At 42.5% G+C, this 24,649-nt stretch overlaps 2 protein-coding genes across 3 annotated transcripts in view; one reads left to right on the top strand and one right to left on the bottom strand.

Moving 5' to 3' along the window:
- fchsd2 (FCH and double SH3 domains 2) overlaps positions 1-19,932 on the bottom strand; it is a 48,102-nt gene extending 28,170 nt beyond the window's left edge. For both annotated transcript variants that reach the window (XM_079271961.1, XM_079271962.1), the window contains exons 1-6: positions 19,812-19,932; positions 15,790-15,887; positions 8,241-8,286; positions 1,167-1,246; positions 644-788; positions 339-472 (exon numbers count right to left, since the gene is read on the bottom strand). In XM_079271961.1, the coding sequence (XP_079128087.1) occupies positions 339-472; positions 644-788; positions 1,167-1,246; positions 8,241-8,286; positions 15,790-15,887; positions 19,812-19,832 (524 nt within the window). In that variant the 5' untranslated portion in view covers positions 19,833-19,932. The remainder of the gene's footprint in view (positions 1-338; positions 473-643; positions 789-1,166; positions 1,247-8,240; positions 8,287-15,789; positions 15,888-19,811) is intronic.
- Positions 19,933-23,070: 3,138 nt separating this feature from the next.
- Positions 23,071-24,549, top strand: p2ry2.1 (purinergic receptor P2Y2, tandem duplicate 1; the record flags this gene model as incomplete). The annotated part of the gene is made up of 4 exons (XM_079271577.1): positions 23,071-23,407; positions 23,553-23,721; positions 23,946-24,282; positions 24,355-24,549. The coding sequence occupies 4 exons, from the start codon at positions 23,071-23,073 to the stop codon at positions 24,547-24,549; spliced, it is 1,038 nt and encodes a 345-aa protein (XP_079127703.1).
- Between the last annotated feature and the right edge of the window lie 100 nt (positions 24,550-24,649).

Here is a 24,649-nt window from a genome sequence, read left to right as displayed (position 1 = left end):
AATATATTTCAATCTATCATTTATCCAATCTTTCAATCCTAGAAAGTTGCAGAAAAACATTTTTTTTAAATCTGATAGAGCTTCTGTGTCCTTCAAAAGAACAAAAGACAAAAAATGTAGATTTTAAATCCACTATGTAATTGATTTCTTCTTTCAGCCCTCATGTTTCTCTTACATACAAACATATTCTCTCTCCGTGAGGTTAACCAACTTTGTTTGCTTGATGGTATTCATTCTGACCATGACCATCTGGCTAGTCATTTCTATTTGTCCATGCATCCCTAATAACACACACACACACGTACACACACACACGTATAGTGCTACGGCGAGCTTACTTGGCCTCTATGTCAGCCTTCTCTCGTACAGCGTGGGCAACCTGCTCACAGTCGTAGTATTTTTTCTTGGCTTTGGCCAACTCCTTCACCGACTCCTGCAGCTCTGCTTGAATTCCGCTCAACTGATCTATGGTCTGTGAAGAGAGGGAAAAAAAAGGGAAAACAAGGAAAGTTGTTAGAAAAAGAGCGGACCAACATGAGTCACAATAACTCAGTGTGATGGAAGGTGGTTGTAGAGACGGATAGAGAACAAAGAGTGCTTCAGGAACCCGTGACTAACTCCCGCCGCACACGCATTGACTCACCTTTTTGAGTTGCTGCTCCTTGTAGAGTCTGACGGTCTTAGCGGGCTCTGACACTTGGCTTTTGTAGTTGTCGCACACGTTGAGCCTGGACTGGCTCACCTGCACTGTACCTTCTAAGTAGGACCTCCACACTGCATACACATTCCTATTAGGAGAGAGAAAGCACACAAATGCTGGATGGCTACAACTTACACTCCTATAATTAGCTGTAAAACCATGAAGTTCTCCCACAGAGTGGCTAACTTTATGATTCTCTACACACCACTGTGGGCCAGAGAAACTGTACATGCATGCAACTGGCGGGGGAAAAGATGTGTGTGTAGAAATATTGCAGTAGTTGCCAAAATCAACAAACACAAAAATGATATCAGTAAAACTGTGAACTGCAAAGGTGCAAGCAATTTAGAACGGCTGCAAGATCAGCTGTGCTTTATGGGAAAATATGGCTGCCTACGTCTACATGTCTCACACGCGCGCACACTCACACGCGCGCACACACGCACACACGCACACGCACACCTACCTGTAGTCTGTTCTCTGGTCATCAGGGTTGATTGCAGGCCAGTCTCTCTTTAGGTACTGGCTCGCTAACTTCTGCAGAGCCTGAAAGCACAAGTGAGAAAATACCATGACCCCTTATCAAATGTATACCATCCTGTAATTGTAACCAATAGTATATTAGATATCGTTATATAATATCAGAGCAGAAGATGAGCTGTTCTGTCCAAGTGTCTATACGAGCAAATCCCCATTAATATAACAGTTGTTAACAAACCAAAACAACTAATACGACAACCCAATCAAACAGACCGTAGGGACATATTAATTCATTCCTCCAAGGGACAGTCTTCCCTCGTCCCTCTGAAATAGAAATCTGCTCTCTCGATTTTGTTTTTTTTTAAATCAGCCTCCCAGTTATCAACTCTTTGTTTATCTCTCTTTCCATCCTTCACTCTCCAGCTCTAGTATTATAATTCTAACAGATCTATTCTCAAATGTTACAACATTGATCCCCCCCCCCCAGGCCTCATCATTACTTTCCACATATCTGCATCCACTCTCTAGTATCAAGCTGTTTGCTTCAAGTCTCCACAACCCTCTCTCTCTTTCCTTATACATCTCTCTCTCTCTCTCCAACACCAAGAGTCAGCGCTTCATCAAAGAACTCCTCATTGCCTCAGCACTGTCACTGTCTGAGTGAGTTGGAGTACATATATTGTAACAGCTCAAACTGAGTGTTGAGGTCAGTGCTACTTTGAGTCATGCTGTGTCAGAGCTGCCATGAAGATGCACACATCGTGCATGAAAATACCAGATTAAGCACACACACACACACACACGGCACAGAAACTGCCCTGTCCAATTCATGAGGAAACATGTTTGCTTCAAGTATACTCAACCTCTCACACTCTCTAGGGAAGGGTGGAGTGGGTGTGGATGGTTTTGATGAAAGACTGTGAGACTCTGCGACTGTGTTTGTATAAAAAATAAAAAAGGAGAAGAGAGAGTGTGTGAAGGAGAGCTGGAGGGGGTGCACAACATTAAAATTGCAATAGAAGTGCATGGGATTTAATTGCCTCCCTGCTGTATAAACAGGGATCATTTGTGTGTGTGTGTGTGTGTGTGTGTTCCTGGAGGGGTTATGTGAGGACAGTGACTGACAGCTGAGACAGCTACTGGCTGTGAGCTGGCTGGCTGACAGCAGGGCTGATTTGACAGCTTGACCACCACACCACACTGTGCTTCCCCATCAATGTATCAACAGTACGATGACAACAGACCGGATTGGTCCAGTTGAACATCTGGGGCTTAGCCCTCGTTAGCGGCCCCTTGTGGACACCATTTGCATGTCCTTCAGCCGGTTGACTGTCAAACTTACACCTGTAACAACTGATCAATAAAACATTCTATGCGCAGAACCTTACTGATGGTCAGCCGATGTACCATTGGATTTTGAGCCACATTGGAATAGCCTTAGGAAGGGATCAAGAAGGCACTATTACAGCCACAACATTTGTCAGCGCACAATTTAAGGCCTCTTAGATGACGCGATGGTGACATACCTGTCATGTGAGCAAGAGCGATGACGGCTAAACTTGGCAATGGCTGAATGGCGAGCAGCAGACCGAGTGACTGATTTGTGACAGCTGAGGCATTATTGGCCGACTCGGGAGGATCTCTCTCTCTCTACCTTCATTCTAGGAGTCTTGTATAAAAAAGTGAACGCCTCCAAATGGAAGCTGTTGAACCACTTGGTTGGAGAGGCCAAACTGTCAATTTACAAAAGTAGGAAGAACCGAGTAGAGGACAGTGCAGGACAGGACGCTCTCCCTATGTTCATCGCTCTGGTCAGAGCAAGAATTTGGGTTGATTTTAGATATTTTAACAGTATGAACAACATGAAAGATTTCAGTGAAAAGTGGTGCTACAGTGAAATAATATATTGTGTGGCTGGAGAAGAACTAGTTTTTAACGCTCCTTTTAACACACTGTGAGGAGCAACTGTTTTGTTTGCTAATCTTGTTTAAAGTAAAATAAAGGTTTTCTAAAAATCAAAAAAAATCTCTCTCTCTCTTCCTGTGTGATCTGGTTGAGGTGGAACTGCTCCTTTTAATACACACACACACACACACACACACAGTGTAGCAGACACACTCGCACACATACATCCTGTCTTTGTGATCAGAGGGCAAACAGGGTACCCAAACAGCAGGATATCCTGGGGCTGACTGACAAAGAAAAAGTAAAAAGGAAGCGGAAGAGAGGCTGATTATTGTTGAATATTTGCATCATTGCTAAGTGGTTTCTGTGAGTTAATTTGTGTGTTCACAGCGGCATTCTGGCTTCTTTTTTAAAAATGACTAATAAGTCAATAGGAGACACTACAATTACAAGTCAAAATAAGTTGACACAATTGTTCCTCAGTGGCCTGAGGCAACTGTATGTTTTGTCTTTTGACATGTTTACCAGGTATGTTACCAGGCTACTAATGATTACTTTAGAGCAAACCTAATTGAGCGGTACTATATTGGTGTATTGCAAAGAGGACACAAAGCCTTAGAATTAGAGTCGAGGATGTTGTTCAAATCATAATTCATGAGCGACTGTCAGCCAGTTTCTATGCTTCATTCATCCCTCCATAACTCCGCTCTTTCCATTCATTAGTCACTGTTCTCTCCGCAGACAGTCACCTTGATACTTATTACTCTCGCTCTTCCACTCACTTATTATCTGCAGTCTGTGGCTCAGTCACTTTCTATCAGCTGTCTCTGTGTGTGTGTGTCTGCCTTTTCAACCCTCTTACTTTCTCAACTTCCTCCTGAATCAATATACTTGATTTTCTCCCCAGTCTCTTCCCGTCTGCACTTCTCTGCCTCGTTAGTGTGTGTGTGTGTGTGTTGACTTTGACATCCACATCTGCAGAGTAAGCTAAGGTAAAGACAGAGGGTAAGTAAGAGGAGGGAGACAAACAGAAAGAATACAGAATGCTTTTGTTAAAAAGATTGAAACGGACAGCAATGACGTGTTGCAAAAAGGTAATTTGTGCTTGTGATGTGTGTGCTTGTGATGTGTTCATGTGTAAGAGGGAGTGGGAAGATAAAAGAGAAATCGTCACTTTCTTCATCGCTATCTCTCTCCTGTTCTCAGACTTCTTTTCCCCTCTATTAACCTTGATAACAATGAATGTAGATCACATAATAGTGCCATCTTGGATCCATTAGAGACAAAAAGATGATTGATAAGTGGGCTTTAATGGACGTGTGCACGAGCTATTGCTATGTGCCAAGGAATGGAAGGAAGAGAGGATGAGAGGAATACAGAGAGAGGAGGAGATGAAGACGGAAAGAAGACAAGATGGAGAGGAGACTGTAATTAGAATTTCAAAGCACTCTGTTTTGAGTGTGGTTTACATTTGCAGAGTTTCTACTGTGGGTAGACCGTTTCAGATCTGATGTCTCAAATGAACCTGAAGAATTCACATTTTATTTAGAGAAGACATGAAAACCACCCATAATGTTACGGCTGATTTAGAGAGAGACACACACACACACACACACACACACACACACAGCCACGGCCGCCTGGCCTTTTTGGGCAGTACAGTGAAGTGTGACCCCAGCCTCAAACTATTCCAGCAATGCTGATTGTGGGAGGGGAACACAGAACAAATAGCCAACACTCACACGCTAACACACACACACACAGAAAACATGGCCGCCGATCAAACTATTTGATTGGCTGCTGGTAATGCGCTGACACAGTGAAAGGACAAAAGGTTAAATATCTGCATCTTAACTTTCTTTCTCGCTCTGTTCTCCTTTCCTCCGGTCTTTTCCTCTATTTTGTAAAATGCTCGTGTCTATTTCTTTCCCTGCTTGAGCCCCCCCCCCTGTGGAATAGTACCTCAACTATTGACATTTTGAGTAAACACCAATTTTGAGACTTCATCCACATTCTGTATTGATAATCATATTAATATTAATCATTTCAATAATGACGTTTTTATATTTGATAATAACCAAACTTGTTTGTAGTCAGACATTACCACACATCAACACACATACATTCATGCACACACATTACAATTGCATTGTCCTACTGAGTAGAAGGGGGGGGGGAGTGTTGCTAGGCAACCTCTATTTCTAAAGGTGAGCAAGACAGTGCTGAGGGAGCAGAGAGAGAGAGGGAGATAATGAGTGTCTGAAACCAGAGGGGTCAACCACAGGAAACTCACACCTAATTATTCAAACTACATGCAAATGAAGACACACATGTTTAAAGACACACACTGATACGATGGCTTTAAAAGAAGAGAAATGTGTGGCTAGCGGCAGAGAGTGAATATGTTAATATGTGCTTAAGAGCTGGATCGGGAATGTATTCAAATGTTTTTCATTAAGCTACAGGAGGATTTTCCATCTGTGTGTGTGTGTGTGTGTGTGTGTGTGTGTGTGTGTGTGTGTGTGTGTGTGTGTGTGTGTGTGTGTGTGCGCGCTTAAGCTCAGCAGCATCAAAATACAATAAAAAAAAATCAAGACTCATTCACACTGTTGGCGGCAGGCGCTGCTTGGTTTCTACGTAGACACCGTATGCTTAGGGAGAGGAGTATGCTGACGCAGCAGTCTACTGGGAAAGGCTTTTTGGTTTTTGTGCGTCCTGACAGATCCACACAGCGGCTGTCTGATGGGTAGAAATACTTTCAGGGTATAAGGAATCAGCCATTCCTGCTCACCATGTTTAGAAACACAAACACTGGTAACTGCCTACCCCTCAAGCCTGAATACTGATGATTATAGCTGATGATGCGGCCCATTAGCTTGAAATTATGTTCAGTTTCAAGGGATCAAATGCTCTGTTTCCACAAACATTATCTTAACTCAATGCAAAAGTCTTAAAAGATACTTAGAGTCGCACTCTAAAGCAGTGAAGACCAGTAACTCTTGTTAAATATTTCAAAAGGTTTTAACCATTCAAACATTCCAGTATGAAATGTATACGATATAGAAACATAGAATTGAATTGAATAGATCGGCCCCATTGTCGCTTGACACCAAAGCCAGCTATTTGAGGCTGGACAAGCTCGATATATCAAATTTTTTATACACGAGTATCGGTGTGTCCCTCGTTTAAACAAACATTCAGAGATTGTGTGTACAAGCTGTTTCAACCCACACAGAGAACATTCTTTGCTGAACCTTCTGCTGGTCTGGGAGTGGCTGTTGAAGAGGTCTACTGAGACGACTCCCATCTTTTCGGGCTGCTTGCTGGTAAGATTGCAAATGGCAAAAAACACAAAGCGGTATACACCGAGTAACGGCTTCATCCAGTGCTGAGAGGATATATTATTGCGGCTTATTTACATGCAAAATAAACCTTCGCTGTCTCCAACTTACAAGATTCATGATTACTATGCAACATTTCATGAATCTGAAAAACAGGGAATAAAAACACTAAACATCTGTGAATAACCAAATCATATGGGAAAGGGAAACCAAATGTGGCACGCAGGACATGTGAGAGTTTGTATGCAGTTGAAGAATGAATCAACAATGAGTAATCTTACAAGTACTCGGCCGAAGGTGGCTGCACAATCTACATGTGCTTTCCTTGAAAATCATTTTATAATCCTGTTTTCCAGCAATGGATTAATCCCAACATTTACAGCGACACAACATATAACGAAAGAAAAACTAATATTATGCATCTACAATGTTCACGCACAAAAACAGATCCCATTTTAAAAAGCTGTTAGAGCTTTCTGCAGAGAAGGTGCTCTCACGGCTTGAAGACATTTCAAAGAGTCAGCAAATTATCAGTTCTGCTTTGCCAATTCTTTGTTGCTTGAGGCCTCATGAGAATAGCAAAGTAGCAGTTTAGGATTGAAGGAACTATTGCTCAAGACTTTCATTCAACTATTGCAACTTTTCATTCACTTTTTTTTTTAAATCTCCTTCCTTTAAATCTCTTCGGCTTCTCACATATTGGCCAGTTGCCTGAAACAAATAGCCCTGAAGCATTAATTTAACAGTTTAACTTTAATCTGTAACAAATGTGCTGAACAGCCAAACTCAACTGAAAACATTAAGCACTTAAAGCATAACATGTGAACTTGCGTTGAGGCTTTCGGGGACTTTTTATACTGATTTGTTTGATACACATTTCCCAACAATCTCCTCATCACTCTCATGAACAATAAATAAGTCATACTGCACTACCTCTGTTTGCACTGTTACCACCACTTGCACTATCACCTCAATTCCATTGCCATTGTTTATAGGTTTGTGTTCACATTTTTATTGTAAATTTGTGTTTGGACATTGAGAGCGGAGTGGAAACCGGAGTCAAATTCCATGTATGCGTAAGCATACATGGCCAACAAAGCCGATTCTGATTTACGAAAGTCTCAGCTGGGATTCGAACCCACGGCCTTTTGTGTAAAGACAGGCACTTAGCCAACTAAGCCACAGCGCCATGTCAATGATCAATTAAGAAGCAATGTTTCAGTTGACAACCTCAAAATAAAGTTTAAAAAAATGCATATATATTGAATTGAATTGATTTAAACAATATTGCATTTAAAACAGAAAATACTAAATAAAGGAAGAAGGGAGCATGAACACAAAGCTTTAATCTGTTAGTAATGAGCTAAGCAGCCAAATATAAATGAAACAATCACTGCTTAATGCCCAAATTCTGAACCTTTGGCATGGCTTCAGGAGAGTTCTAAGAATCTCTGAATTGATATAAAAGGTTTTCAGGAATCCATTTTTAAATGGTTTGAAATACAGTAGATCCTATAATCCTCCTGGGGCTCCTCCCCCTTGGAGTTCATTACAGCACTGGACCATCTCCAAGTTAAATTATATTAAATAGCACATTCTCACGTTTAAGAAGTTGGAAGCAGCAGATGTTTGGCATTTTGTTTGATAAAGGAAATCCCTCCATTTCCTTTGAGTTGAGCTTGGTAGTACTCCACATTCCAAGTTTTCCTGAACCCAATCCTCCAGTGGAACTTTCTGATCTGAAGAACTGGTGATAGACTTAAAGACGCCGATGGGATTCAAACCCAGGATGGAAGAAGTCCAGCCAGTCTTACCTGTGCATAGTCCCTCTCCAGCTGGCCCTTCTTCAGACTATAGGTCCTACAAGGAGACAAAGAGACAGATATTTGAGTCTGAAAGGGTGAATATTATATGTAATATAAAAAGTTTTTCATAAACTCAACCAGTAGCACACAAGTTACTGTCACTTGTAAGACCCAAAGTATTATTTAGAGGCATATATGCAAACTAAAGACAGGAGGAAGAATATTTCCTCCATTCATAGTTTCTGTACTGCAATGAAAAGACTTTTCTGTCCCTTAATGCCAGGTTGACCCACGTTCTGACTCACTACATGTAAAAACCCCAAAAAAGTTCCCCCTCTCCGTCTCTACATCACACAACATCCTGGCAGCAGAGACAGTGGGAGGTCTTATCACAGCCCAGGAATGTGCAGAATGAAAAACATAACTTAAGATACACGATTACACCCACAGATAATTGTACTGGCACGGTTTGTTGAATGAACAAAGCAGCGTGTAAATTTGTGAAGTTATCAAGTCTGGAGCTGCTCCATAGATAATGAACTAGAGACGGATTTTGTGGTCCCAAAGAAATATTGTTTTCTTCTTCTTGTTTTTTTAACCCTGAGGAGCTTTATTCTATTGTAATGTTCTCAGTTCTCTCATCTATAACATGGTTCTTTATTCATCGTCTGTGGACCAGTTCCAACAGTTATAGGCCTATTTTATAGGTTTACAAACATTTCTTAGACCATAGGATCTAACTTGTATGAGTTTTGGAAATGGGCGTAATTCCCTTTTTAAGAAGCTGGAATCAAAAAATGTTTGGATCATGAAAATGGCTTAATTCCTTTGAGTTTAGCATGTTAATACTCAGATACCCGTGACTGCGACCGACCAATTTTGTTTGGAAAAAAAAAAAAAGTAATCTGCTGGAACTTTCTTCTTTCCAGTTTAAATATATTACTTTGCTTACAGGCACAGCTGGGATTCGAACCCACGATCTCATGTTCACTAAACAGGCACTTTGACCAGCTAAGCCACATATTCATTCAAGGACAAAACTCCTGTATGTTAAAACCCACCACTGCCACTGACCACTAGACTAGAGTATGCTGTAAATATGTTTTGGATAACCAGAGGCTAAAGACGAGAGCAGCTATGTAAAGCAGAACATATGGAGGTTTAACAGTAACTATTACGAAACACACACTTTAACCAACAAAGCCGCAGCTTCACGGCTATGCCCTCGGAAAGCACCTTCTTTAGCTTGTCAACCTTGACAAACAGCGATATATCGCAACAGATTGCATCGCCATAAACGCATTGCTATTGCTGATGAAAAGAAATTGAGGAATTAAAGTAACCCACTATTGCACACTTTGTGAGCAATGTCCGAATTGGTGTTCCTGTACAAAATTCACCACCGGAGATTCCATCTTTCATGTTGTGATACAAGACTTGTTCCGACTGTAGAAGAGGTAGCACTGGGATTTGAACCCAGGATCTCCTGTTTACTAGACAGGCGCTTTAACCAGCAAAGCAAAGTCCCCTGCGTCACTTCATTATTGCCATTGACCGCTGGATGATGTGGTAATGTTATTAGTTCTCTTATTGTGAGTCCCATTAGGTGTGACAGGCCCTTGCTGCAATTCACCAAACAATCTCCTCAAGTCTGATCGCACTGTGCTGCTGAGAAACACTGCTGGTATCATGTTGACAAGTCAGGCCTCTTAACCAACCAACCAACGAGCCACAGCACCACGACAATGAGCAATCAAGAAGCAATATTTCCAAAGGCAACCTCAAAATAAAGTTTCAAAAAAGCTATTTTTGTTTTAAGTTAATCAACATATTGTACTCGGAACAGAAATTACAATTCAAACGAAAAAGGACAAATAACTCAAAGTGGCTTATCTAATGTAGTGAGGTAGTTTTTTTGATTTTATTTATAAATTGTATTTATTAAGTAAATCCTATATCATCCTCCTGGTCCCCATCTCCTGTTTACTTGACACAAGCTCTTTAGACAACTAAGCCACAGTACCCTGAAGCGCCCCAAAAGAGAGCAATGTTCAAAACCCAAACATATTCAATGCAAAATGATAGTGAAGAAGAAAAGTAGCAAATTCTCACATTAAAGAAATTGGAACCAGCAACCAATTTAGTTTGATCATGGAAATCCCTTAATTTCCTTTGAGTATAGCGTGGGAGTACTCCACATTGCAGTGACTGCAACCGGCTGTTTATGACACAAATGTTCCCCCACCTAATCCACCTCTGAAGCTTTCTTCTTGTTGATAGAAAACTGCTGACCGTACAAAGGCACCGCTGACATTCAGACCCAGGACCTCCTGTTTATTACACAGGCACTTGAACGTATTAAGCGAAGGGAAAAGATGACAACGGCGTACCGATCATCTTTTCTCTTGAGAAATCCGTCTCATTTCCTAATGAAGACATCTTGAGGCCTTCGTCTGAATGATGCAAAAGAACTTGTAACTTGGAAATCATTGTGAAAAAAGAGTTGTCTCTGACTCAATCACAAAACTGGAACTGAAGTGATCAAGTTCAGTAGCTGCAACTGGCTGTGTCAGTCATATAACCAATCATATTGAACATATTGTAAATACAAATAATTTATATTCTGCTATATCAGTTTCTTTCATCCCTACACACACGCACAGCTCCATAACAAAGCTTTCCTGCGTCGGTATCTTCGTACTGCATACTTGATTTGTATGTCCCACACAAGTACACACACACACACACATGTATCCCTTCCTCTTTCTGCACTCTGCTTTCTTGCCCTCTCTTCCCTCTACTCTGTCTGCCCATCAGTGTTTGCGCTGCACGAGTCAAAACGCAGTGTCAGCAGCATCGGCTGTGCTTGAAAAAAGGAAGAAAATGCCCAGATGTGTGTGTGTGTGTGTGTGTCTGACAGGAAATACTTAAGTGCTTAGGAGTGGACGTAAGTGTGTGTGTGTGTGTGTGTGTGTGTGTGTGTGTGTGTGTGTGTGTGTGTGTGACGGCAGAGGAGGGGAGCGATCAAACGTGGGAAAACAGCTGAGATCAATGGTCTACAGGACACAGCCTGAGATCAGTGACAACAGGATAAGCAACATGAGTCACGGACAGAAACAGAGGCGGAGGAGGGAGGTGATGTTTTCTCACTGCGTGATCGCCACGAGAGACAACGGAGCAGATTCTCTGCAGTGTTTTCACTCTCAGACCAAGCGAGCGTTTCGGAAAAAGACATTCACATTTACAGAATACAATACAATTATTAAATCACAAGCCTCAAAATCAAAAGATTGAAGCAAACTACTATAAGTAAACGGTAAACAGACTGTTCTTGTCTAGCGCCTTTCTAGTCTAAGGGAGCAATTTGGGGTTAAGTGTCTTGCCCAAAGACACATCGACACGGACTAGAGGAGCCGGGGATCGAACCGCCGATCCCCTGATTGAAGGACGACTCTGCTTCTACCACTGAGCCACAGTCGCGTCTTATGAGTCACTTCTTGAAGGGCCTGTATGCTCGTGTTGAAGGCTTTAGACTTACAAACCCATCCTACCAGTTCTCTTCCTGCACAAATGCGCTAAAGCCTCTGAGGATGCTGGAAAACACTTCTAGGTAATTAGTTAACCCCGGATGGTGTTGAGACAAAAGCTGCTAGATTATGTTAGAAAGTTAAATATTGGATCATTCAGGACATTCAGAGCTGTCTGCCAGGCCTGCCTCAGCTCCATAAATGATCCACCGCTTTGGCCATTTTTAGAGCTCTGCTGTGTCGTTACTGCCAGGATGGTACCGGCTGGAGCTCACGGCTCTTCAGAAACATATGGGTGACGTCACAGAGACTACTTCCATATTTAATACAGTCTACGTTTAGGACACAATACTTTAAACACACAGGTCCCTCTCAGTCTAACTGGAGGCGTGTGGCCATAAACTCTTGGCTGGGGATGGGACTATATTGGATTATGTGGCAGATTGTGATAAAAACACTCGCAATAAATTGATTGAATTTAACGGGATCATCGTGAATATCGCATTCAGTGACTTGAAAAAGCTGTGATGTAGGGCCTGATTTAAAAAATACAGGAATGATCATGTAAGAAAGAACAGATTCAAACAAAGTTGCAATCTTTTTGAATTAATTAATCCCTTTGAAGGAGGACCATATGATTTAAAATAACCTTATCAAAGATTGTTAGATGCGTCTGTGATGCAATAGAAATATTTCTTTCTTAAAGAAATCTATAGTCATGTGATTCCAGTATGTTTTAGTGCCATCTTAAGAGCTTTAAGCATGTTTCTTTATGATTATTGGGATAATATTGCTCTGATCAGCTGCGGCTTCTGGAATCTGAGACGTCAAAAGAAATCTTTGCGGAGACATTTCTCAAACACAATGTTCAGCTAAAGCTGGTGGATGTCACTCTGTCACGAGCTGGAGATCATTTCAAGCATCACACTTCAATCCGTCAGAGAATAAAGCCTCTACACTGAAGGAGTGCGCCAACACGGTCAATTAATCATGGCAGCTGCGGCACATAGGTATCAACAGAACACAATCCCAAACAGAACAATGTTAATATTATGGATCACCCACTGATCCGATCCTGAGGCACCTTCACCAAAGACACGAGAGCACTGCATCAAACACCATCTCACATTCGCAGGGTGAGAATCTGCATTACATTCATTCTTTTCCCCCTACGAGTCCTTGCTTTTCCGTTCCCCCGCTTCCTAAATTATAGAGGCTGCAGTGAAAAGTATTAATGAGGATTCTGACAGCATTTTGGGTTCAAATTAGGGGAGGCTATAATCTAGCTACTCAGCATGGAGACCCATTAGGTTTTAATGATATCTGCAGATAGTTTGCGAGGATTTTGTCAATCAATTTGCGTGAAATACAAATTTCCTTTTATCTCATGCAAATGTGCCACACAGACACAGACGTCGGGGGGTGAGGGGGGGGGGGTTAGATTCCTAAATTACAACAGGGAACCAGTTGTAATTTAGGAATTTAACCAGCGAAGTCTAGCCATCAGCAACAAAACCTGGTACTTTCATCCTTTTGTTTTCCCACTACTGTCGTCTCCGTGATTGATGATGCTCTTTGTGTATTCTTTATAAAGCACTCCGTCTAGACTAGACGATGGTACATTTGTTGCATATGACGTTGCAACCTGTCTAACAAGTACTCTCCGTCCTCACAGAGGGGCGTGCTGTTGTAAAGCCCCGCCACGCCAATCACGGGAACAGACTCGTATGCAGTCATGCAGAGTGTCACGATGATGGCCCTTCTGCAACTCCGTTCCATTCACCAATCAAAATCTACACATTGAACCAAATAAAACCAAACTGCAATATGGAAATTGTGTTATAGCTCCATTGTTAAAGTGAAAAGTATGTTTGTATTCAGCAAAAACTTGCCTTTTTCTATGGTTTGCACTGTGTGTGTGTGTGTGTGTGTGTGTGTGTGTGTGTGTGTGTGTGTGTGTGTGTGTGTGTGTGTGTGTGTGTGTGTGTGTGCGTGCGTGCGTGCGTGTTTTTGTGTGGCTGTTGATTAAAGCTAGCCTGTGGATTCATTAGGGTAAATAACCTCAGAGCAGATTTGGGGATTTAACGGTTAAAATCTACTGTAGGCTTTAGGCAGCAAAATGTGTGTCCGTCCACCGATTATGTGTTTTAGTGTGTGAGCACGCTTTCCTTGTAGTGTAGGGTCCAGTTATAAGAGGTTATTTGGTCGACACGATACCAGCAAACCGTAGCAGAAGTCTAGCAAAGTGATCGACATAAACTATGTCAGAGGCATAGTTTCAGATCCAGATGCAACAAAAAGTGTATTTTTTCTCAGGACAATATCTAGCAATCGGCATCGCTGTGAACGGCCCGGTCTTAGCTAACTGGCTGCATTCCTGCTGTCGTCACTTCTCTGACTGTTTGCAGGAATCATTGCGGTTATCAACTCTGCATTCTGACCCTGGATGGGGGACGGGTCAATAACTGTTTCTCCCTGTGGAAATCACCGCTGCATTATTAACTACATGGTCTATGGAGGGCTGCAACTCACGATTATTCTCAATATTTATAAATGTGTTCATTTGTTGTACATTTTGTAATGTAATGGAATGTCTTCTTTTGTACGACCAACAGTCCAAAAACCAAAGATTTTTCGTTGATCGAGTAATCAACTGATCATTTCAGCCATATATCTTTTTAACTACGGTATGTCACATAACGTTTTTACAGATCAGCCAGTGACAATAGAAAGATAGAAATAAACACAGGGTGCATCTTCTTCCTGTGCACTCTTTTGTTGTCTAAATGTGAACTATTTTTAGCATTTGAGTGGTATTGGTGAAGACAGTTGACAGTTTGGCCAGCTGCTGCCTTTTCGTACCTCAGGTATCGCGCAGAAAAAAACAGCTGGTTCCGACAACAGCGACGGTCGTCAAAGTCAGAGCACATTGAACGGTCATCTTGCCTCCGATTTGGATCTCGGATAACCCTGACAGATCGGATATTTCACGAAAACATAAATAAAAGTCATAGGAGTGTCACATCACAGCCGGAGAAACTAGCGGGGGCCTCCGTGGCTCGGGGACACATCGACGAAGCAGATGCTCGTTGCTACAGGGCCAATGTAAAGGCGGTCTCCCCGATCACTGCACCACCCTGCTGCTCCTGATTTTACCACCAGCAGAATGTGTCATCAGAAATAATTACAAAACATAACAGGCTGGAGGAACGCAGCGCCGTTCGACCATGAGGATGACGAAGCCAATTTGAAGATCTGCACCCAGTGTAGCTCGATCCCTGAGCGACTGGAAGAACTAACACATCGTGGTTTGCATACGCCTAACTGGCTCTCCCACAAGTGAGACCAGGGCCTTGTTCACTCTCCAAAAACCCAACAGCAACAAGGCAATCTGTTGTCGAACAGCTGGAGCTGCCCCCCAAGAGTGAAAGAGAGAGAAAGAGAGGGAAGTCTCGTAGAGAGAGAGAAGGTAGAGGAAGTGTGAAAATGAGAAACAGAGAGAGACACAGAGAGAGAGAGAGACAGAGGGAGGGAGGGATGGAAGCAGAGAGTTTGCTGTCATAAATAATCAATGCTTAGTAAACACAGAAAATGAGAGCGTGTGAAAGAACCAGGGTTTCCTCCCATTGCAGAATCCAAAGAGGGAAAATTGCCAGAATCACACACGTCATGAGTAAATAGGGCTGAGCCCCAAAAAAATTAAAACGAGCGATATGGAGACAGACAAAAAAAAAGATATTCAGAGCAAAAGAGAAAACCCAATGACAAGTAGACAGAAAAGAAATTGACAAAATGAAATTTGGAAAAGAAGAAAGTCAGAGCGCAGGAAGAAAGCAGCAGGAAATTCCTTCGTCATTTTCCCGACCCGTTGTCCTTCTCCGAAAACTAGAATATGACAACACTCCTCCTCCTCCTCTTTTCCTTTCTCATTCCACTCCTCCCTCACTCCTTCTTTCTGTACATGGCTGTGTCCAAATCACAGTCACACATAGATTTAAGATCCTCTGGCAGCAGGTGAGACGCGTTCATACCTCATGTCTTCCAGCAGGTCGCATTCGCTCTGGTGTTTAAAGTGCAGTCTCGTCATCTGCTCTGTGTGTGTGTTTTTCAGCTCCTGTGTCACTTTGACCTGGAGGAAACAAAAAAAAAGACAGTTTCCAGTAAAGGATCTTCACGTAATTCATTATATCATCTGAGACTTCGGTTGTTCTAGCAGCGCTAGAGTCTTGTCTTTTCCTGGTCGTGAAAGGGTTCAGTGAACCGTGAACGCCTCTACCGGCCTGACAGCCATATACACATTCATAATTTATCGTGACGTTTTTTCCCTCTCAGTGGCCGCATCACCCACCGCTACTTTGGATTAAATGTTGCATGAAATCACAAAAAGTGTGTGACAAAAACAGCAACATAATCCAGTAGGACTGCAACTAACAGATGCCTGAATAAGTGACTCAGCAGTTAATCGATGATCCAAACTGTTGCCAAAGAATTGTCTGTTGATCACATAGCTTCAGCTCTATTTACAATATAACAATATATATATGTATGTGAATCAAAGCTGGCCCATGAGTCACAGTGGCCTACATGAACATGCACAGACACACATAAACAATGTAACCCCATCAACCAATCAACCTGCCAATCATGTTCTCTATATTGAGTAATCCATCAACGTAAATAAATACATCTACACTCATACACCCCCCTCCCCCCCGATATACATCTCTAAATAATACACTAGGGAATGTGTTATGATATAATACAGTTACCGGTACATAAATTCTTGGATTTTACTGCAGTCTTAGCAGCTTGCATTCTAGCTACGGACAGTTCCATGTTTACAATATCAAGACGGCTAGCTAGCAGCTAACCGCTGGGATATTTGTGTGACTCCAATGCAGTGCCAGCATGTTTCTTTGGGGGGGCTATTAGGTCGGCTAGTAAGATGAGCTTCTGATGGTGTGATCACCACTGCTAAGACTGCAGTCTTAGCAGCTTGCATTCTAGCTACGGACAGTTCCATGTTTACAATATCAAGACGGCTAGCTAGCAGCTAACCGCTGGGATATTTTTGTGACTCCAATGCAGTGCCAGCATGTTTCTTTGGGGGGGCTATTAGGTCGGCTAGTAAGATGAGCTTCTGATGGTGTGATCATTTTAGCAAGGACTAGTCATTTAGTCGGGGTGCATGGAACCACATCATTCAGGACATTTGTCAAAAAGGAGCATAACACTTGCAAAACCAAAACATGTGCAGAAAAGAGCCAACAAGTCCTTCTGTGCAAAGAGGACATGTTGGTGATGGAGTCATTTTCATTCAAATCTTTTCCCCTCTCTCCTTTTAAATGTCTTGTTTGTCACTGTTAACTTGCTGTTGATTCCAATCTTGAAAATCAATAAAAATGTTTTCACAAAAAAGTAATCCATCAACGTAACAATCATTTTACAGGTTTTATCAGACTTTTGGAGGAGGATGGAGGAGTTACAGGTGACTGAGGACACTTTTAACGGCCTAAAAACAGCATTTAGGAGACAGACAGACTCCTTTATATTAGGAAAAGATGCTCATTGTATTTCCATATACAAAAATTCACTTTGGTGGTCAGAGTGGGGGCTTTTGAGAGAGCCCCCCCCCCCCCTTAATATGCACACAAAACACACACACCCTCCAGCCAACACACACCACACACTGTGCTGGTCATTGTGTATTGTCTGGTGAATTCCACCAACTATTCACCGGAGTAACAGCGGGCAAATTCATGACTGTTCTACGCAAAACAATCAACAACACGCACACGCACACACACACACACACACAGCAGAGCTCCTTTCTTTCATGTGCCCTGTCTTTGAAGATAAGCAGGGAGTGGCTCATTATATTATCAGGGCAAAATGACTTCACTTGATTTCACCTTCCATCATTCATAGAGAACCCCGGGGGGAGAGAGAGAGGGAGAAGGGGAAGGGCAAAGGGTGAGGACAGAGGTGGGGGAGACTAAATGAGAGGAAGAGTGGCTGAAGGGGGTGCTTGTGAATCAGAAGAGAAGAAGAGTACGAAGTGAGAGTAAGAAAAAAAGACAAAAGATGGCGAGAAAGAGTGTCGGTCGGTGAGACGCGGAAGGGGAAAATGACAGCGAGAAAGAGATGGGATATGTGAAGTTAATTATGAGGCAAGGAGGAAGACATATCCAGACTACTGAAGGTCACGTTGAAGGGAAAGAACTGAGCTGGTGTAGTGGCGGATGATGCAGGTCTCTCTGCACCGCAGACAAGTGGCTCCTGTTTAGTAACGCAAACATCAACACACGTATCTGACGGTGATTCTGACACAGACGTCCCCACCTGTGTGAGCAGGTAACCAAACAGCAGCTGGGGTTGGTGGTCAATACGATGTTAAATCTATATATCAAGATGAATGAACAGATTTGCATTGTACTGTATGAATTTCTCATGATGGATGGCTTCTGATATGTTTGTCCGGTTGATTTCCACTGTGACCAGTTGAAAAGTACTGGACTGTTGGCTGATTTTGAAAAGAAAATGGCGTCAAAAGCTCTAACCCCTGTATTTGTCACTATTCATATGTGATGGATGGATGGATGGATGAGTATATAGATAGGTAGCAAGATAAATGTGTGGGGAAATGCATCGCTTATTTTCAGCCTCTTCAGAAGTCATCTTTAATTTAAAGCACATAAAAACTAATATATGCGAGTCAAACCAGATCAATCTGGAAGCAGATGTGCTGAGAGACTAAAGGGGATGTCTGTGTCTCACTGGGACAGAAATTATTAGTATCCAACAGCTAAATACTGATACACTCTGGCTGTGGAGTGGTTTGAGTGTGCCAGCTTCAACTGCAGGGGGGTAGTAACACATCAGTGTTTTGCAAATTATTTTTTATTCTTGTAAGTATTTTTTTACAGTAAGCTAAATAGGGAAGGACACCGACAGCTGACGAATGAGATCTCACAAAATGAATATGGACCAGAGTGGTGCAGCAACACACACACAGTGGGACACGCTATAGGGGTCTCTGCAGTCTCACTTATGAAAGGTGTGTGTGTGTGTGTTTCACAGACATGATATGACATGTTCAGGGCTAGTCTGTGTGTGTAGAAAACCCACACAGCATAACTGGCACTGGGGGAATATGTGGTAATTAAGAGAAAACTGTGCAGAGGTTCACAGCATGGGTAATTGGCTCTTGTGCATCTATTTCAGGACAACACATACACTCATAGCAAGCAATGCACCAGCAACTTAAACACATCCTCACTCACTCACTCACACACACACGCACGCACGCACACGCACGCACGCACACACATCAGTGCCAAACAACTATATGGGGACTGTGGTCTTTTCCCAGCCCATACAGAATCAATAAGTCAGTATGAGACATGGCTCTGCCAGCATGTCTCCTCGGTGTGTGTTCAGCTTTTGTCAGCTCAACCTTTGATGAAAAAAAAAAATGAAAAAAAGATGTCACCCTGGACGGACTGAAGGTCTTCCCTGAAGACAAAAAGCATCACAACGTGGAGAAACGAAAGCTTTTGTTATGCAAATGAGTCAAAATAAAACCGGTGCTACATTAACACACACACGAACGTTAGTTTGCTAAAACGCTGCTGCCATAAGTTAACGTGCAAATGCTAATGTCCACGTTTTATTATTTAAAGTTATGTTTTACTAAATGACGTAAGCTCATGAATAGGACTGCAACTATATCATATTATCGTACTGACGTGGTGAGGTGCTTTGTATGTTTCACGTTAGCACACCTAGCGTTTTCTAGCTAACGTTATTTTGACGTTTGAGGCTCTACAACGTTATAGATTCATATTCACTAACGTTAGGTTACTGACTAACCGAGCTAGCAAACGTTGCTAATGTGGGCCAGCGAATATCTTTCGCCCCCTTTAATTGTCTTATATGCCTGCAGCGTCGGACGCGTTGTGTATGTTTATTAAAGACACAACATCTACTGCACACTGTTGTCTGTCATTGTCTGTGCAGCTACAAACATAACGGACTCTGGGAAATCACTCACCTTCCTCGGCGGCGGCTGCATTTTGGAGTATTGACATGAATGGTATTTCCCTTGCGAGAAGTATTGTAATTCCAGAGAGGAAAATCAAAAAAATCAGTGTGTGGGACTAATAATTTTGTCTCCTCAAACAACAACAAAAAAAAAATACTCCCCTTCAGACGGACAGGGGGGGGAAACGGGAGTTAAATTTGTACTCCGGCGGCCATGATTGATGATAAATGGCTCGTTTGTACAGAGACTGAAGCTACGAGGAGAGGTTTGAACACACTTGTGTTGGCTGCTGCCACTACGAGAGGACTAGTGTGTACTGTACTGTGTGGAGAAGCAGGAGAGCAGACAGGCGGAGAAGAAGAAAGCAGAGGGGAAGGGAAGGGGGGGTATTAACAAGGAACCCCTTTAAGCATTTAAGCTCAACGGCTCCCCCGTGTGGCGAAGCGTGGCATTGCTGTGATGAAAACACCGGGAACAGAAACACATCCTTTTATTTTATTCCTGCGTCCTCTCGCCTGGCGTCGAAAGTAACCTCGATTAACACAAAGGTGTTTCAAAGCAAATAAGGGCGACAAGGAAGGTGATACATATAAAATATATACTCGTTATCCACTGAGGATTAGGGGTTTCCCGAGCTGCTCAAGGAGAAAAGACCGACACTGATGTGAGCCTGCGTCCCTCAGACCTGCATAGCAACAAGAAGCCGCAGTCGATCGTCGAAAAATCGATGGCGGTGTGGGACGAACAACAGTATACAAAAGACACACATGAAGAAGAAACAAAAGACCAAAGATTACACGCTTGATTTGTTAGTAATAATAGTTATATATATGTCATTTTCTGCCTGTACTCCAAATTCAACTGAAATTATCATTGGCTTTTAGGCATATGGTGTCACATAAACAAATATAAAATATAATGCATTTGCAATAGGTTTTTTACTGTTGTCACTTTGTTATATAATTTACTCTTGTGTGTTGACTTACTACGGGATACCGGGATAGTAGACAGGTTAAAATGGGGTCATGGGGTTCATTGTAAGTGGATTCCCAGTGAACAATTACAAGAATAGATCACAATAGAATCCCTTGAAAAGAGTTAGCACCGTTTGGCACAGTGTCTGCATGCATGCAATCTGTATGTGTATGTGTGTTAGGTGTGTTTGTGGATAAGTAATATATTACAATAATATCAACCTACAAAATATTGCTATATGGTTGGCAAAAATGTAAAAAAAAAAAAAAGACAGCGAGTAGAACTGATATAAGGCTCTCTGGAAGCATTCATTTAGGCTAGTACTGTATTTCATGCCTCCTACGTGCCATGACCAAGGTTAAGGTTAAGGGCCGTGTAATCATTAATACACACGAATTTCTGGAGCAGGTAAGACATTAAGTACTCTTTCTCACCTTTCCTCGCAGTATAACACTCAAACTAACACACATAACACACACGCTCGCAGTCAGAGAAACCAAACACATCTACTAACACCCGCACACATAACTTTCTGTCAGTGGCACAGGAAAAAATGGCTGACAGTCATTGTTGGCTCATACCGTATTTGTGTGGATCCTGCCGGGATGCTTTTGGTTTATGAATTCTCTTATGATTCGGCGTTGGAGGAGCTTCTATATTTCTTTAGGCTTACTAAGGTAAGACATTTTACTGTAAAAACAGTGAAGTACTTCAATTAAAAGTACAAAAAGCAGCACAGATGATTTGTTTTGATTCACTCATTGCATATTTGCCTGAAATGTGAGAAATCACATTTCATCTTTGATTTTCTTTGAATGTTGTTTTGATGCAAAAAATGCATGTTGTTTGAAAGTCAGGCCAACTATATTTCTGTGGGGACCCAAAGGACCAAATATTCATATTTGTGATTGCGCAGCAGGCTTTCCCTATACTTGTAAAATAATTATGCTAATCGCTGTGTGTTTGTATTGTGATTTACTTGTTCTAAAATAGCTTTTGTTTTTGATATCGGTGGTCCAAAAAAGTAAAGAAAATAATAGCGAATGGTAACAAGATTTTGTTCTAATTCCTATGCCCTATTAAAAGCTAGGTTAAAAGTGTACATTAATGTCTTTCTCTATTTACTAAACGGACAAAATAAATCAGAATTTGAACAGATTGAAGTGGTGACAGCTTTGCCCTCTTCACTGTCCATTTGCCGAACAGTCAGTTAACATCTGAGCCCCGGGCTCACAGGCCAGAGCTTGTCTGACAGAAAGAACACCTCCACAGGTTTTTCCCCCACTGAAGTACCTGAGGCACGCATTCAGCCATAAGGGACACACTTATGCACAGTACTTCCACTCGTAAGAATGAGGATCCATTACATTGCATGACCGTCTTTGAAAGGCGATAGCATTCATTCAGTGTGAGTACTTTCATAGGTTTTAGGGGCTTTGTCTCTGAGGAAGAGGGATTTATTGTCTATTTGCTGGGATGCAATGTCGTTTATTTTCGTACGGCCAATTTAACAAATAACTACACGGATTGCTTTGTCGCTGAATAGTAAGTTGTGCTCAGTTTGCAGGTCAGAGCAATGTAGGGGACTACAAAAGGGGGGCCGCTCTGTCTCAGGTGTGTTATCAGTTGAAATCCACCTGGAGCTGTTCTGAAGAGAATAAGGCAGTGAAGATATCGAAGGGTAAAAAAATAATGTACAGCGCGAGCAAGAGGCATTGTTTTTGACAGAGAAAAAAATAATGTCAGACCGAGAAGAAAAAAAGAGGAGGTTAACTCATACTGTCTTATTTACATGCAGTTTTTAAGACATCACTTCCATCTTATTCCACGACGATGTTTTTAGATTTATAGAGGAAGGAGAAATGAACTGAGGGTAAGAATGTGCATGCCAGTGTGTAAAACAGAAAGAAAGGTCTTAACAGGGTCTCTAAACAAGGTCTGGTTTGAGTTTAAAAGTTATTCTTCTGTCTCTCCCTCGCTCAGCCGTTGGGTTTTGGAAAAGAAATGGCATGCAAAAGTATCAGAATGAGTGTTGTTTTTCTGCCTGAGAACACAGCGACACTTAAAGTTTTGTAAAAAAGTTGTTTCCACAACGGGCTGTGTGAATCTTTGTGTGAACCTTCTGCAGCTCAGATATGTTAAAAAGAGTTTTTAATTTCGGGCAGAGAGGAGAGTGTGCCTCCACACCCTCTATTTCTGTGTGTATGATAACTTCTCAAAGTGAAATGCTTCCAGGCTCAAATGCAGCATATTCATCACCTGTTCCCTTTCCTCAGGCGTCTTCACAACCGAGATGGCCACCTTTGACAACAACATCACCAGCCGAACCAATTTCAGCGCCTTCTACTGTCGCTTTCAAGAAGATTTTAAGTATATTCTCCTCCCTGTCAGCTATGCCCTGGTCTTTGTGATTGGCCTGGCGCTGAACGCCACAGCGTTGTATGTGATCGTGTTCCGCACTAAGAGCTGGAAGCCCTCCACCATCTACATGTTCAACCTGACCATGTGCGACACTCTGTACATCCTCACGCTGCCCTTCCTCATCTACTACTACGCAGATGAGAACGACTGGCCCTTCAGTGAGCCGTTCTGCAAGGTCATACGCTTCCTGTTTTACACCAACTTATATGGTACGGCGATGGCACGGCAGAGACCCGTACAGAGAGTTTGATGTGTGATATGGTACAGTTAAGGCAGCATGACAATACCACGAACAGGATGCAGTATTATGAAAATAGAAGAAAAGAGTATGTTAAATATCTGTCACTCTGGCAGGTTCAATTCTCTTCCTGTGCTGTATCAGTCTGCATCGCTTCGTTGGCATCTGCTATCCGGTCCGCTCCCTCTACTGGGTCAGCGCTCGTCGGGCCAAGCTGGTGTCTGTGGCGGTGTGGGCCTGTGTTTTACTCTGCCAGGCCCCTATTCTCTACTTCTCAAGAACTAGGTGAATTAAATCTGTATGTTAGTCTGTCCCTCTTTCTTTTCCCTTCATGACTATATTCATTACTTCTGTTGTACTGATGTGTTTAAGTGATCAAGATTGATTTTTGTGGCACACCAAGTACCCTATCTTAATGGGACACACTTAAATGACCACTCTTTCCTTTTTCCTGTGATTCAATGCCAAGCAAGGCAGCACTACCATTTAATAATCAATCTCCTTCTCAGGGATTTGGAGAGTGTGCGGATCTGCTACGACACAACTAGCCCGGAGCTCTTTGACGACTTCCTGGTGTACAGCTCAGCCGTGTCAGTGCTCATGTTTGCCCTGCCCTTCATGGTGGTGATGGTGTGCTATGGCCTCATGGTGGGGAAGCTTCTGGAGCCCGGCTGGGGGTCCGAAGGGGGCGAGAGGGGGGGCGTGTCAGCCCAACGATCCAAGCAGAAGTCGGTTAAGATGATCATCGTTGTGCTGGCAACGTTCATGCTCTGTTTCCTGCCCTTCCACCTCACCAGGAGCCTTTACTATTCTTTCAGATACCTACGGCAGGTCGATCCATCACAGGTGAGGACAAACACGTTCATAGTAAATGTGTCTTTAAGAGCTCGCTGTATCACGTTTTTATATGTTCACCAGATCAGCTGTAAGTTGCTGGAGGCCTCCAGTGTGGCCTACAAAGTGACCCGACCTTTGGCCAGTGCCAACAGCTGTGTGGACCCCATCCTTTACTTCCTGGCTGGGCAGGACGTCCGCAGTAACCTCACCAAGAAGATCAGGTCATCTTCATCGAGACCAACGAGCGTGAGAAAACGCTTGACAACTCAACTCTGATCCAACACCTTGAACCTACTTAGGTTTGGTTAACATGCAAAAAGTACAGAACCTATTGCGGGTCTCTTGTGGTAGATGTGACACACCGACACTGACAGAC

Source organism: Melanostigma gelatinosum (genome assembly GCF_949748355.1).
Source record: "Melanostigma gelatinosum genome assembly, chromosome: 7".
Taxonomy (NCBI): Eukaryota; Metazoa; Chordata; class Actinopteri; order Perciformes; family Zoarcidae; genus Melanostigma; species Melanostigma gelatinosum.
The sequence above is the reverse complement of the archived record's forward strand: the minus strand, read 5'-3'. Positions and strand labels throughout refer to the sequence as shown.